Source organism: Schistocerca americana, chromosome 10, assembly GCF_021461395.2.
Source record: "Schistocerca americana isolate TAMUIC-IGC-003095 chromosome 10, iqSchAmer2.1, whole genome shotgun sequence".
Classification (NCBI taxonomy): Eukaryota; Metazoa; Arthropoda; class Insecta; order Orthoptera; family Acrididae; genus Schistocerca; species Schistocerca americana.
In genome coordinates, this window is record NC_060128.1 from 187,386,240 (window position 1) to 187,402,699 (window position 16,460).

Here is a 16,460-nt window from a genome sequence, read left to right on the forward strand (position 1 = left end):
TTGAAAATCTTTGCAGCCACTCCTTTAGTACATCAAATTCTGCACAGAAATTAGAGTCACCTTGGATTTAAAAATCTAGTCAGTTGCCGTGCTTCATTTCTGACTGTATCACTATTAGGCATAAGAATAATGCGAATATAAACATGACACGATACGTATATTCTTCCGCGTTTGCTGTTGTCTCAATCTAGTTTTGTAGTTTATTAGGCAGACAGGATTTAAATGAGATAGCAGCAAACATGAAACAATACATGGCAAAATGTTTATATTCGTATTATTCTTACGGTGAAGAGAATACTGCATGTGATTCACAGTTCATCAGGTTCCTATTAGCAACCACCTCTTCTCACAGGTAGGAAAAAATTCAGAATGTAGAGTTGGCCATATTGACAAACATCCCAAACAGTCTTGCCAGTCGGATTCTCGTAGTACATTGAAATTTTGCTACATTCGAAGATGAACAATACGGAATTTGTATTTACTTCGTTGGATAATGTATGAAAATGCAGTGGTCTAAACTCGAGGCGGAGAAAAAAAAGCTCGTTTTCCACCTTTTTTTAAAATTTATTTACTGACGTAAAGGTTTTGGCGCCAGTATTTATCTTTGTGCCTACAAAGCATGCCTGTCTAGCGCTACATATATTCCATGGCAGAAGTTAGTTGTGGCGGCACCTACCAACATTTTTCAGAACTTCCGCTTCCTTTGCACTCGATTCTAAGCCACAGGCGGTTTTTTGGATTACAAAAATCGGAAAAAAAATGCGGCTTGGATTCGAGTAAATACGGTAATTTTTCTACAGGTGACTTCCAAAGACTTCTTGAGTCCATGCCAAGTTACTGCACCATGCCAGGCAAAGGGAAATCTCACAACGATATTAAGAGATATCCTATGATTTTTGTCACCACATTGTATTTTGTGAGTAAAAGCTGTCATTCATATTATCCAATCTTCCATCCTTAAGCTCTCTGATCCCCAATAACCATTCTTTCCTTCTCGTCTGATCTGGGGTTCTGGACGTCTTTTCCAAACCCTCCCCATTTTCTAAACCTCCTTCATCTCTTCCTTCCCCTTCAATCTGTCTGCCATTAGAAGGAGCCATTGACTCCAAAAGCTTCTGAATTTCAGTACCTTTGTGTGTGTTTTCTCCAGCCGCAGCTCGGTAATTAGACCTTTTATCTATCCAGTTACATTACACACTGACGGAAAAAAAAATTGTAGCACGAAGAAGTTGTGCAACATAGAAAAAGTTGGTAGGCACGTTTCTTCATCAGGAAGATGTATAACCAAATTTCGCACCAGTCGCATAAGAGTAACACTAGTAGTACCACTGTGGGGACACAAATCAGATTTGCTTTATACACACTCTGTAACACTTTTGAGCATTTGAGATTGCACAGGGTGAGTTACGTTAGTCAAAAACGCCTTTAAGGCAATAAAGGTGCCATTATCTACACCTCACTGAGTTTGAACCAGGTCATATAATAGGACTACGAGGAGCCAGATGTTCCTTCTACGATATTTCAGAAAGACTTGCAGGAATGTAGCCGCTGTACATAAGTGCTGGCAGCGATGTTCATGAGAATGTGATTAGATTAGATTAGCACTTGTTCCATAGATCATGAATATGACACTTCGTGATGATCTGGAACATGTCAGGTTAATAAAAGGTGTCTACACAATATAATACATTAAACAAAATATTACATGACACTCAATATTTTTGATTTTTTAAAAATTTTTTGGGAAATTACCCACTTACTATATCCAAAAATTCATCTAATGAGTAGAAGGAGTTGCCATTAAGAAATTCTTTTAATTTCCTTTTAAATGCTATATGGCTATCTGTCAGACTTTTGATGCTATTAGGTAAGTGACCAAAGACTTGTGGCAGCATAATTTACCCCCTTCTGAGCCAAAGTTAGATTTAACCTTGAGTAGTGAAGATCATACTTTCTCCTAGTGTTGTAGCCATGTACACTGCTATTACTTTTGAATTCATTCGGATTGTTAATAACAAATTTCATACATGAATATATGTATTGTGAGGCTACAGCGAAGATTTCTAGCTCTTTAAATAAGTGTCTGCAGGATGATCTTGGATGAGCTCCAGCAATTGTGCAGTCACGAGAAGACCAGGCTCCATATGATCTCTTGGCACAGCTGAGAGGAAAGACCACTGTGTTCGGCCTCTGGCTCTGGCACATCGTACTGCACCGGCAGCAGCAATTCGTGCAGCAGTTGCCACCACAGTGACACAACGAACTGTAACAAATAGGTTACTTAAAGGACAGCCCTGAGCCAGGCACCCTGTAGCATGCACTACACAAACTTCAGTGGTGTCAAGCGAGAGCTCAATGGAAGCCAGGGTGGATGTCTGTTGTGTTTGCTGATGAAAGCTGGTTCTGCCTGGGTGTCAGTGACGGCCGTGTGTTGGTTATGAGCAGGCCAGTGTAGGGTGTGCAACCAATCTGTCTGTCTGCATGCTAGACACAGTGCAACTGTACCTGGGTTTATGGTCCAGGGTGTGATCTCATATGACAGCAGGAGCACTCACGTGGTTATTCCACGCACCCTGACTGCAAATTTGTATATCAATCTGGTGATTCGACATACTGTGCTACCATTCATGAACAGCATTCCACGGGGTGTTGTCCAACAGGATAATGCTCACCCACCTATTGCTGTCGCAACCCGACACGCTCTACAGTTTCCGCATGCTGCCTTGGCCCACTCAATCACCAGTCTGTCTCCAACTGAGCACATTTGGGTCATCACTGGACGACAACTCCAGCATCATCCTCCACCAGCGTTAACGGTCCCTGTATTGACTGAAAAAGTGCAACAGGCACGGAACTATATCTCATAAACTGACATCCGGCTCATGTACAAATCAGTGCATGCACTTTTGCATTCAACATTTTGGTGATTACACTGGTTATTAATGTACCAGTATTTCACATTTTTCATATTTTATCTCATGCTTCCATTAACCTGTGATTTTGCATAGTTAATCACTTAAATATCTTATCTAGGTAATGTAGTTCCCAAAATTTCATTATTCCACATTAAGTATTTATTGGTGTTGCACTTTTTTCCATCAGTGTATATACACAATGGTCCATTGATAGTGACCAGGCCAAATATCTCATGAAATAAACATCAAACGAATAAACTACAAAGAACGAAGCTCATCTAGCTTGAAGGGGGAAACCAGATGGCGCTATGGTTGGCCCGCTAGATGGCGCTGCCATAGGTCAAACAGACATCAACTGCGTTTTTTAAAATAGGAACCCCCATTTTTCATTGCGTATTCATGTAGTGCATAAAGACATGTTTTAGTTGGACCACTTTTTTCACTTTGTGATAGATGGCGCTTCAGGTTCTGGCCAATGGAAACTGATCTCCCAGAGAAGGTCAACATTTGGCGTGACCCAGAGGGCATGTATGGGATAATTAATGCCATGGACATAGCAAGCATGTGACCCACCCCTCTCTCCCTGCCTCTAGTAGCAGGGGGATACAGTGATAACCTGAGAGCCAGTATCTGCTGCCTTTTGTCCCACCAATGTACAAAGTGAATTTTGTGTTATTCTCCCCCCCTCCCCATGTTCCTTGGATCATATTTGTGACAACCAGCCATGATGTGAAATGTGTCAATTGTAAACCCATTAAGATTCATTTTTTGTGGTGGCCATTTACTAAACTGAATTTTTGTTTTAATCTGCAAAAAAGGTAATAAAAGTGACGCAACCACACAGATACTATCTTCCCAGAAATACATCTATAGAACAGGAATTGTCAAATGGAAATGATTTAAATTTGTTTTTAAAGTTTTGCTATTTGCCAGCACTTTTAATTCACAAGAGATGCACATTTGGCTCCTTTCTGTGCAAGAGTTAGGCTAGTTCACCTTTTTCTTCCTACTGTTATATTTACATCAACAGCCTTGCTGCAGTGGTAACACCGATTCCTATCGGATCACAGAAGTTAAGTGCTGTGGGCTTGCTAGCACTTGTATGGGTGACTGTCTGGGTCTGCCAAGCGCTGTTGGCATGTAGAGTGCACTCAACCCTTAACCCTTGTGATACCAGTTCAGGAGTTACTCAATTAAGAAGTAGCCCCTCCAAATCCACATCCAGTGACACCTATCAGTTGAGGATGATATGGCAGTTGGTTAGTACTGTTGGGTCTTCTGAGACCTGTTCAGAAGGAGTTTCATTTTAGTTATGTTTATGAATTTTTGTGTGTATGTATGGAACTGCCCATAAAATGAACAGAAGTAACCTAATTTGCTACAGCTTTCATCACCAAAATCACCAGTTATGCAGAGAACAAATGTTGTTGAATTCACTTGTTTGAGAAGTTTTGCACCATGATTGCCAATTTGAGTTCATATCAATATGTACACCCAGGAATCGTGGATAGTAGTATTTATATATTCCATATCCCCACCCCTCCATCCCACCGACTCTGAACTGTTGTAGACATTTCATCTTGCCTTGTACACAACTGAATAAACTGTGTTTTATTCCTAAATTAAGTGATAGGCTGTTTAGCACTTTGGAATATTTTATTTACTGCTCTTCTTGCTGCTGACTTCGATTATGATGTTTTTATGATCATAAAGCAGCACCATTTCTACTTCACTGATAAAGCTCCACAGTATTACTCTTTGAGAATTCATGTTGAGATGTGCAGAAGGTTTCTGGCCTCCAAAAAGGGTCATGATTCACCAGCATTACAGGTGATCTCTAATGCTTTAACGAATTATCATTACTAATACAGACCTATAGTTGTATGCCTCAGTCTGACAACCCTTTCAGAAAACTTGAATTATCTGCCCTTTTTTCTAATTGCATGGATTGCATCATTGCTCCAGTGACCTACAATAAACAGCTGCAAGAAGAATAGTCAACTCTAACATATAATTAACACTGAATTGACTCATATTGTAAGTTTCAGTTACTTTAACTCTGATGTGTGATCTTGATTAATATTTCTATTTGATCATCATTAACATCAATGTGTTATTTTGGGTTCATCAGATGAGTGAAAAAACACACTATAGTATGATCCATCTTAATGATACCTTTTTTTGTAGACAGTATGATCCATCTTAATGATACCTTTTTTCATTGCATCAAAAAATATAAAAGTGTGATAGGAGTGGTCGGATTGTTAACATGTTTCTGAAACATATAACAGTAAAAAAGGGGAGAGCTCTCCTTGATGTGTTGCAAAAGCTATTGGCTACATTAACTCTCTCATGTACATATTTAAATATTCATTTAATATCATACTAAGACAAGACATAGAATTTGTTATAGTTTTATTAAAAACAGCATTGTTTATTAAACATGCCATCTTCTGTATGAACAGTAAACATTATATACATTTCATTTAGATTTATTGCCAACTTGTTTCAGTTATTGCCACAAGATGTACAGTCACCTCAACTTAAGAATATAAGAAAAAGGAGACAATTTTTTTTTTCAAGGCAGGTTCTTGGTCCTGACTTCACAAGAATGTGACCACAGCATTACTCACATATAAATGTTTAGCAGCCAATACCATTCAGCACAGCACCCACCATTTCTTGTAATTGTACCCTAGGTGCATTCTGGAATGTCTGAACAACTATTGCAGTCACAGTCGGTGGCTACCCTTATTATGTAATCGACATATAAAATAGATATGTATCATTTACTTAAAACTATTTACAGTGAACAATTATACTAATTTGTTTAATCACAGTTCATTTGGAAAAATATAAATTATTTTATTAGCAACAGTCCTTCTCACACAGATGAGAAAATTCACCAAACGTCACAAGCATTTCATACTCATTACGCTAAATACACCCCTGAAGTAGCAAATGAGGTAAACACACAATCCACTTCTACACTCTGTAGGATTATATTTCATTCACAACAGTTCATTACACTATTTGTATTAACACTTGTTCATGAACTTTTGTGCTTTCTCTGTAAAATGTTCACATTTTTGACTCTGCACAATTTTTCAAACACTCCAAGCATTACACCGTGTTTAATATTAATACACCCTGTTTAATATTAATCAGTTCCCAGGTTAGCTTTCTTGGAATCAGTTCACATCAAACATACTAACCTCATGCAATTGTAACTGTCTCGGTGTAAATTTCAATGTAAGGATTTGTACAAGAACAACTGTAACTGAATGAAGAAAATTAACAAGACAAATGACAGGTGGAGGTGGAAATATAACAATGTTAGAGTTATGGTGTAATCCACTGAGCCATTTTCATTAATTTAAATTTCAGATTAACATTCAACAGCAGGCTTTATCATCTTCTGAATTCAACAGTCATGTCTCTGAGAGGGCAATGATAATTCCAACATTTTCAATGACATCAATTTTGACATTTCACACCTCCTAAAACCTCTTAAGACGACTTAGAATTCTAATTTGTAAGGGTGAAAAATTCAGTCATCTCATAGGCTCTGTAACAAGCAGATGTGAACATGATTGAGCAGCAGAAACTTATTACTACATTAGAGCTTGCTATGAAGGGGAGAATCCTAATTTTGATCATATTTTAGAGCTTTTTCAGTTTGTAAAGCAAAATTAAGGGTTGAAAAACTTATCACTCCAGAGAGACTCATTCACACACACTGATAAGGAACTTGCTTGACAGTTTCTAGTTAGAACTGGTGTGGTTTGCCTCATCTATGCTTATATAATCATTTTATCAAGTCTGACTGCTATAGCCACTCCACATGATTCTTGTGTTTATTCATGTTTCTCACCCTTTGGTTAAAATTATCCTGGCACAGAGACCACAAAAAATTATCAGAATACCTCTGTCAGTAGTAAGTAGCATTACACTTGAGTCTTTCGGATCAGATGAAACAGATCTCTCACAGGGGTTGTAACTGATCACATCCTCCTATTTCTGAGATTCACAAGCAGTTTATCTTGGAGAGCAGAACAAAATCCGCTTATGTGCTACCTCAGCCCTCGAAATACGTGCACATTCAGTCTGACGACTTGGAAGGCTTGTCATCAGGGGCATTTGGATCTTTTGGGGGTCCAATACCATTGGCCATCCTCTGGTAGTGCGGTTTCCATGAGCTTGCTGGTCTGCTGTAGTCCAGATGATCGTACTCCATGTCTGCGAATTTTACAGTCCAAATTGTAAAAATAGTTTTGACAGCTATAGCTAATAACAACAACAAAAACAAAACAAGCAAACAGAGATCCACATAAAGGAATGGTAGGAGATTTACTTAACTAGCTAAGAAACAACACAACATGTATTGGGGTTGTGCATAAGTCTGTGCCAGTTTCGTTTTGTATGCTGGTATTCCGACTGCTATGGGTTTATTTATCAACTGTCAGTTTTTATATGTAGTTCACTGTTGCTCTCTGAGTTTCCATATTGTCACTTTGACAACTGGAGATAGTGAGTGGAGCTGTAGATGATAGACAATAGAGAGCCAGGTGAAGAATTCTGAACATTTCCAACATGTTCTTCTGCTTGAGTTCAATAGAGGGGTTCAGGCAGAACAGCCAGAAACATTTGCACAGCATATAGGGATAATACCACAGCACTGAGCACAGTGCGAAAATTGTTTTCTTGTTTTAAGGTGGACCATTTTGACACTAGTGACTCTGCATGTTCAGGATGACCTTAGGGGTTTGATGAAGATCATTTAAGTGTATTAATCCACAATGAGCCACATCAGTTGATCTGTGATCATTCCATCATTGTGTGACATTTGCATGCAATGGGGAAGATTCAAAAATCAGGTGTATGGGTACCACATGCTCTAAGCCAAAAATCACAACAATCAGTGGGTGGCCCTATATGCAGCTGTGCTTCCTCATCATCATCAACTGGCTGGTGGACAACACTGACCATTTCTATCCTGTATTGTCACTGGTGATGATAAATGGGGTATACATGCTGATCCACAGAAAAGAAAGGACTGGTTGAGCCCAAACAAAGCAGCAATTCCCTGTACAAAGACCTGCACCTGCACCTGCATCTGCATCTCACAGAACAGCGATACTGTGATGCACTACGAATTGCTTCTCTAATGATCATGGCTGACATTTATTGTAAACAACTGTGACATCTTGCAGATCCAATCCGAAAATGATGAGCAGGAAGACTGCGTGAAGTGATGTTACTCCATGATGACGCCTGTCCACATTCTGCTAGATTGATAAAAGGGATATAAAGGAGTACGTTGGGAAGTCATTCCACACCCACTTTATTCATCTGATCTTGTGCGCTCAGATTTTCACCTTTTCTGCTCTCTATTGAACAATCCCTACCCCCATGAACCATGGACCTTGCCGTTGGTGGGGAGGCTTGCGCGCCTCAGCGATACAGATAGCCGTACCGTAGGTGCAACCACAACGGAGGGGTATCTGTTGAGAGGCCAGACAAACGTGTGGTTCCTGAAGAGGGGCAGCAGCCTTTTCAGTAGTTGCAGGGGCAACAGTCTGAATGATTGACTGATCTGGCCTTGTAACACTAACCAAAACGGCCTTGCTGTGCTGGTACTGCGAACGGCTGAAAGCAAGGGGAAACTACAGCCGTAATTTTTCACGAGGGCATGCAACTTTACTGTATGAGCATGGAGAGCTGCATTAAACCAGTCTCAGGACTGAAGACCACAACAACAACAACATTGAACAATCTTCAAGGAACTTACTTTCCAGATGAAGATTCACTCCAAACATGACTCTATGAGTTCTTCGTCTCAAAACCTTGTGGTTGCTACTGCTGCGGGATCAGAAAGTTACCTCTCTGTTGGCAAACTTTTATACACAGAATATATTATTTAGAATGAGATTTTCACTCTACAGCAGAATGTGTGCTGATATGAACCTTCCTGGCAGATTAAAACTGTGTGCCGGACCGAGACTCAAACTGGGGACCTTTGCCTTTCGCGGGCAAGTGCTCTACCATCTGAGCTACTCAAGCACGACTTATGCCCCGTCCTCAGAGCTTTACTTCTGCCAGGACCTCGTCTCCTTTCGCAGAAGAGCTTCTGCAAAGTTTGGAAGGTAGGAGATGAGGTCCTGGCAGAAGTAAAGCTCTGAGGACGGGGCGTGAGTCGTGCTTGAGTAGCTCAGATGGTAGAGCACTTGCCCGCAAAAGGCATAAGGTCCCAAGTTCGTGTTTTGGTCTGGCACAAAGTTTCAATCTTCCAGGAAGTTTCATATCAGTGCACACTCCACTGCAGAGTGAAAATCTCATTCTCAAAGTTCTTAATTCTTCTTCCCGAGATCTAAGTCGCTTTCCAAATTTTATCATTACTTTCCTTTACTGCTTTCTCTATGTACAGATTAAATAACATCACTGGCTCCAAGCAAGTCTCCCTCTTTTCTCAACTACTGCTTCCCTGCTGTTTCCTTTGACTGTTATAAAGGCAAGTTGCTTTCTGTACAAGTTTGTATACAACCTTTCGCCTCCAAAAAAATTCACGATGCTTTATCTTCCTTTTATTCCATGCTTATACACGCTATAGATTGCTTGTTAATAGAGAGACCATTACAGTGCAACTTCAAGTTTATGTTCTCTGATTTTGTGTATTTCGCAATTCTGCACCATAAATTCATAGATCCTGTGAAAAACCCATAAGATGAATGCTAAAAATTCCCCAATTTTACGTTTCTTCTTAGTAAGTTCCAACTGTACATCTTGCTTGACTTTGTTTCATTTTTTTTCCTCTTGACATTTGATGTTATCAAGATGGTGGAGTTAAGGGAATATTTTGGCCATTGTGGAGAAGGAAGACTTGAGAAAGGAAATGCTGACTTAAACCACAATCAGTGTTACCAACACAATTTGCAACATTTAGCTTCACTGTGCAATTATGATACAACTACTGCTAAGTTGCAGCAGTAATGGAAAAACAAGACAGCAGACACGAAGTGTTCCGGACTGAGCCAATATGTGACAAATGGGACTAGCCACCACCTTTTCTTGTGTCATTTATAACTCAGTCTCATCTTTTTGCATTTATTCAGCAACAATATCAGTTACCAACCTTTTAAATTCAAACACTGAATCTGAAAGAATATGCTCGTTCATAGTCAAGGAAACATTTCCCATTTCTGGCTAGTGAACTCTTATTGGCTGGCAATTTGTTGACTCACTCAATAGTCAGCACAGCCACCATACCTCACAAACACGTGTAAAATGAGTTTGCCTACTGGACGTGTGGAGAGAGGGAGTGGACCTTCAACAACAGGAGTGCAGGTAGGGGTGAAAGCATTTTGTGAAGTACTGAAAATATACTTTTTGTGTAGATGGTATGTCACACGGAAATAGGCAAGGGTTTTGCAATAGTACATTTCAAAGACTCTCATGTTCAAATCTGACACAATGCAGTTGCAACAACTACATACAGTACTGACATATTTACTTTGCACCTCAACACACACCACACACTGTAAATTGTAAATATTGGCAGCAGTGATACATGGCATGAAGTGAAACTGTAGCACCTGAGCCTGCTTTAAAATTTACGTTTTACACAGTTTACATAAATTCACTGAGCCGACATCTAATAAGCTTTTAATGTCAATTGGAGAATTTTCAAGTCTTTGTTCCACTCATCAAGCCTAAAATAACACTTTAATGGTGGTTAGCATAGGAAATGCAGCTCTTAACAAAAGCATTGAACAATAACAGCAATGGTGATAAAGTTTATGATTATCGCGGATTTCTGCATCTATGCTTACGGTTTAACCACTTAGCTGCTGTGATGTTTTTGGTTTAATTCAACATATTCGCCAGTTTTTTATTTTTATGGGTTATCACAAAGGATTATCTCTCAAAAATGTGTGTTTTGAATGTATAATCTGTGGTTGCAGCATGTCATAAAATGGCTACATTACCTTGTACCCAGATATCAATTTCAATTTTTTGATGAATTTTTATTTTACTGTCACACATCTGTGGTTTTTTAAGAGCTGATTAAATTCATTACTGCAAGTTATTGTATAAACATCATACTGTACATTTAATTTCCTTCACTTATAGACAGATTTTATACAAAGTATTGGAGAGGATTGTGATTTTTAATCATATACACCATCTACATATGTTTTGCTCGTATTTGGGAGGGTTTTAACATTTTCCTTAGTTTTTAATTTTTTAAGTCTGGACTGCACAAAAATGTGGAACAGGAGTTTCTTTTTTTCAGTAATTTCCTGACATACATGGTACTTGCTAAAAAAAGCATCCTTGCAACTTGACACCACGTTATGTCAGGTATCTGGTAATTCATATTTCTGCCACAAAAATGTTGATATGACACATGAAGATAAGAAAGCAATCACTGTGTTGGCATAGTTACATTTGAGAGAGAGAGAGAGAGAGAGAGAGAGAGAGAGAGAGAGAGAGAGAGAGAGAGAAGAAATACTGCAGTAACGCATGATAACTGGCAATTAAATAAAAAAGTTAGTTTCTACATTTCCAAAATTTCAAATTTCTTGTTATGATACTTCTTTTCCTTGAACCCTTCCAACTGTGATTCCAACTTAATGTTTCAGAAACATGATCAAAATGTATCTACTTACCCTGACCTTCTTTCTGTTTAATTTCATCATAAACATGCTCCACTTTGGAATTACTTAGATCTTCAATACTGTGGTAAACATTCACGTTGGGATTACAAGCATCTGCATCTTTGTTCTTTGCTGATGCCGGATGCTCGTATGACAGACCGTAGGCACCTGAAGAATATTATTATCCACATTCATTACTTTGTATGACAACAGCATGTCATACAACTTTTCAATAAGTAAATGTGATTCTTAAATATAATAATAAGCAACACATTTAAGTGTTTTAAGTAATTACATACTACATACACAAAGGTGAAATTACTGTAAAGAAGTAGAAGACATTTTACAAGCGAATATATTCACTACTAGTAGAGAGAACATTTACTACAAAAACAAACAATACTGTAAATGCAACAATGTGTGTTTGTGCCAACAATTAGAAATTAGAGAAACAGAAATAAAAGAATTTTGGCAAAAGCATACAGATATACAGGATTCTCTCTTTCTGTGCAATGCTGAGTTAATTAAAATAAAACACTTTAAGAAAGTGGTTGCTGGTTCTTTTTGTGACTGTCAGTAAGTGGTTATGAACGGGCATTTTACTACCTGGTCATCTGAAGGTACTGCAATGGTTGTGATTTACACAATGTAATCCTTTTAAGTGCTACATTTTTAAATACAGGCAGATTTCTTTGACTAATAAATAATTTAATAATAAAGATATAAAATGACAAATCTTGATTGTATTTGCAGTAGTGTGCGAGTTATACATGTGTGTGGTGTGCCCCAAAGTTTCTGTGTGATGCAGTTGGGTGAGATGAGATGGTCAGTGATGACAAGACAACCCACTGTACATTAGTGATCAGTTTTCAGTTATATCGACTGTTTCCGATGACAGTGTAACTGGAGTATAAAAACCACTTAAAATAACTGGTTTCTGAAATAATCGATTTTCAGTTTTGTATTCCTATTTGCTCCTGTAATAAACATAGAAATCAAACGAAGACTGAAAAATTTTGAGTTCTTCAGTTTCAAGATACACACCAAAATATTAAGTCAAATATGCAAATAAAAGAAAACTTTGTTCATCCAACGTTTGCCTCTTTTCTCAAAAAGTGATAAGTAAGGTGTTGACTACTGCTTTAAAAAAAAATAAAAAAAGCAACACAAATATTCTCCTATTGTACTCAGAGTTCATACCACTATTTGGACATTACAAATAGTCAGTACTAAAGGGTTAAAACTGGGGCTGAAGACTTCTTATTTTTTGTGCTTATTTGTCAGTTTTGAAGAAGTGTAAGCAGATAAAAGCATGTTGTGTACACACAGGCAGCAGACCAGCTGATTCCTATTGTAAACTATGGATGAACTGTTAAGTTTTACTTTTTTTCCTTATATTGTCAAAAGCTGGTTGTGGTTCCTCCCATTTTTAATCTTTCAAAGCTAATGAAGCATGCTACTTCACTGATACCACACTTCATAAAACAATTTCAGACTAGGGATGGTGCCATTCTGTAATACAACTGATATCAGACAATGACAGTGGGAAATTACCATCTACACCATGAGGGGCAAATCTTGCATACTTCATGTATATGTGTATCATTTAATAGGCCGTGCCACATGGTAACAGTTACATTATTGTCCCAACAATGCTGTACCAATTCTTATGCCGGGTGTTTGTTGCTTTTCTCATTTTCTATAGTAAAGCAATATTTCAAAGCAATGCAAATTTTATGAATAAAAATTATTCCTTTTTTAAAAAAGGTTTATTTAAAAAGAAAAAAATTAACATTGTCATTATGGCTAATTGATATTTCGATTCCCCCCCCCCCCCCCCCCATTATTAGTAAAAATTAAAAACACCTGTTGTAACCAAGACCAGACATATACCAAAAAATACCAGTTATTCAGAACTAAAATACCAGTATCGGTTTTAACTGGTCATTTTTCCCCATGCCTACTGTACATGTGTGCATGATAACTGCAGTTTATTTCAGTAATCATGGAATGTTCTATTAAGCACTCATTAACAATATACAGCTTTGTAGCACAGTACTAAAGTCTGCAAGAGTGGCCCAGCAGAAACCTCCTTAAGAAGTGAACAAATGGCAGAATCGCACTGGAATAACACTGGCACAGAGAGGCAGTCACCTGTGCAGCTGCCTGTGTCTTCGTCATCAGCAGTGCATCCTGCAAGTCCCAGCTTCTGCTGCTCGAACTTTGTGTTGTTGTTCTTGTAGCCGAGATCATTGCGAATCTTGTGTACGTTGTTCAGGAGGAGTCCCGTTCCATCTTCCACAGTGCGCGGACTAGTCTGGTACGAATAAACTGGATTGTCGAAGTGGTGTCGGTCTGCAAAGAATTGACAACAGAAGTGGGTCATTTACTTGTACGGTATCATTACTGCACTTAGCCTTCTACAGCAAGTACAGACAGAGCCACAAATTAATACTGATACAAATGATTTCTTCAGTGAATAAAAGAGAAGAATGGTTGGAGGAACAGTTGGTTCAAGAACAATGTAGTCCAATCACCCAGGACATTAGATCCAGGGTGACAAGCATAGCAGCGCAAGAGGGAATGCTAACAAATCACATTCGCTACTGTTTTACAATGTCAGTACCAGTGAAAAAACCAAAAATTTGAAAAGGGCATGCATTCTGTTACCATAATAGTATCTGAGTACCCTTCTTTGCCTGGTTATTACCATTTTATGCTACAGAGGCAAAGGAATAAAACGTATCTTTAGTATAAAATCAGAGATGCTTCATTTACATGTTTGCTAAGTGTACGAGACAGAATGGCTGGGAAATATTTACCTTCAGGTGGTAAACACCTCAATATCCTAGTACATTGTTATTGGACAATCCATGAAGCAGTTTTATTTATGATATTTAATTTACATGGTCAATTTTGAAATTATACAATTTTGTCACCAAATGTGCATGAGGTACATATCATAACACAGCTTAATTTACTACCCAATAATAGCATATTGATGAAAGAGAGTTAGATGCCTCTAAGATTCTGTCTACGACAATGCATCACACCAAAATAAACCATCCAAATTTACTCTCAAAAAATCTGCTGAGCTTAAGTGTCCTCCTCAAATGGCTGGACATATCTTTCAAGCCTATTGGCCACATTAGCATGAAGTGTTCTGTTATAGCCTTTTCCTTCCATATAAATAACAACAAAAATATGTTATGCAGTAAAGGAAACTTAACATCTCCTTTTCTGTGGTGGAGTAACTTTTCTCTGTTTTGTTCAACTGATGTGAGGCATATGTCACAGGATATCCAATCCTGTCGTATCTCCTGACTTACTACATGCCCCAATGTGTGATTCTTGCATTGCAAAACAAAATATAGAGTTTCTGGGAGTTCAGAAACACCAACAAAGGCCACATTATAATAAACTCTTTAGCTACTTAATAGCTCCTTCACATTAGGCTGTCCAAATGAATTTTCCTACCATCTTGAGTAAATGCATATGTGGCCAGACTATCTCAGTGACATAGTAACAAATTTTCTATAATAGTTTGCTATAAACACATTTAGATATAGTACTCTTTTTCTGATGATCAAATAATTTTACAAAAGACAGAGGATGATTTACAATTTGCTCTACATCATTTGGACACAAAAGGTAAATTCTATAATTTGAAAATATCAGAAAATAAAACCAAAATTAATAGCTTTTAAAGGAGAAAATCAGTTAAACAGATATCTCACTTTCAGCTATTAGGATGCAATGTAAGTTATGACTATGATAATGACATCTCCAATAAGTTGCACAATGGTATGTGGCACTACACACAGAACATTAGTGAATAAACACAAGAAAGATACAAAGACAAAATTCTACAAAGTAATGGCAACACCTACACTCACATAAGGAATTGAGACCTGAACAATAACTAAGAAAGACTAAAGAAGGATACAGTCAGCTGAAATGACATTTTTAAGCAAAGAAAATGGAAGTACTCAGCAATCAAATAATGAGTTCTGAAATAAGGAATGGCTAGACATATTTTGCATAAATAGAAAAATAGAAAATGAGATAACAGAATGGAAGAGAAACGTGGAAAGAATGCAGACGGGAAGAATAGTCAGACGTGTAGGAAACATAGATATAGAAATACCAAGCAAAAGGTGGCTTTTGTCAAGCTAGAACAGGCTGTAAGCCTACTCTCTGAAGTGAAAAAGAACAAATTTGTTAAACCAAGGAAACTGCAATTCCTTCTCAGTACATAGTGTTGAAAAATTCTATACAGCTTTCTCAATCCTAGGGTGTGTTCGGGCCCACTCGCAGTTGATCACAAATCCCAAATAATATATCTCCACTAATCAGAAATCGAATTTTTTGCAACTCAGTGTTAGACATGCTAGGCATAACTATTTAGTACTTTCCTTAACCATATCACATGTTCTGTACATATTTCAGAAATTACAATAATGTAATCCAAACAAAGAATGCACTGTTTTGGTTTTAACCCTCACCACTTAAACTCTGAATTGTGGCTCACGTATTCTTTAAACCAAATGGCATATACAAGTACTGGTAGTGGCCCAATGGAATGGTAAATGCTGTTTTTAGATCTGGTGCTACCTCCAGCAAATGGCGTCACTCCATAGGGCCATTATTGCAAAGTACCTGCACTGTCTCAATTTACCCAATATTTCTGTAATGCTGGTGAAAGGGTGTGCATCTTTTATTCAGGTATCTGTAATCACAACATAACAGATACACTTTTGGTCTGTTAATACTCTTTTTTGGTACAATCAATACTGGTACACCCCACGGACATGTGGTTTTTTCAGTGACTGTTGGTTGGTAAACATATTCATCTTAGGCTGGAGGTACCTGATATGTTTTCTGATAT

The 16,460-nt window shown here is 38.0% G+C and overlaps 1 protein-coding gene across 2 annotated transcripts in view; it reads right to left on the reverse strand.

Moving 5' to 3' along the window:
• Nucleotides 1–5,270: 5,270 nt before the first annotated feature.
• LOC124552443 (protein draper) overlaps nt 5,271–16,460 on the reverse strand; it is a 406,470-nt gene continuing 395,280 nt past the window's right edge. For both annotated transcript variants that reach the window (XM_047126717.1, XM_047126716.1), the window contains 3 exons: nt 13,727–13,927; nt 11,585–11,740; nt 5,271–7,154 (listed from right to left, as the gene is read on the reverse strand). In XM_047126717.1, the coding sequence (XP_046982673.1) occupies nt 7,018–7,154; nt 11,585–11,740; nt 13,727–13,927 (494 nt within the window). In that variant the 3' untranslated portion in view covers nt 5,271–7,017. The remainder of the gene's footprint in view (nt 7,155–11,584; nt 11,741–13,726; nt 13,928–16,460) is intronic.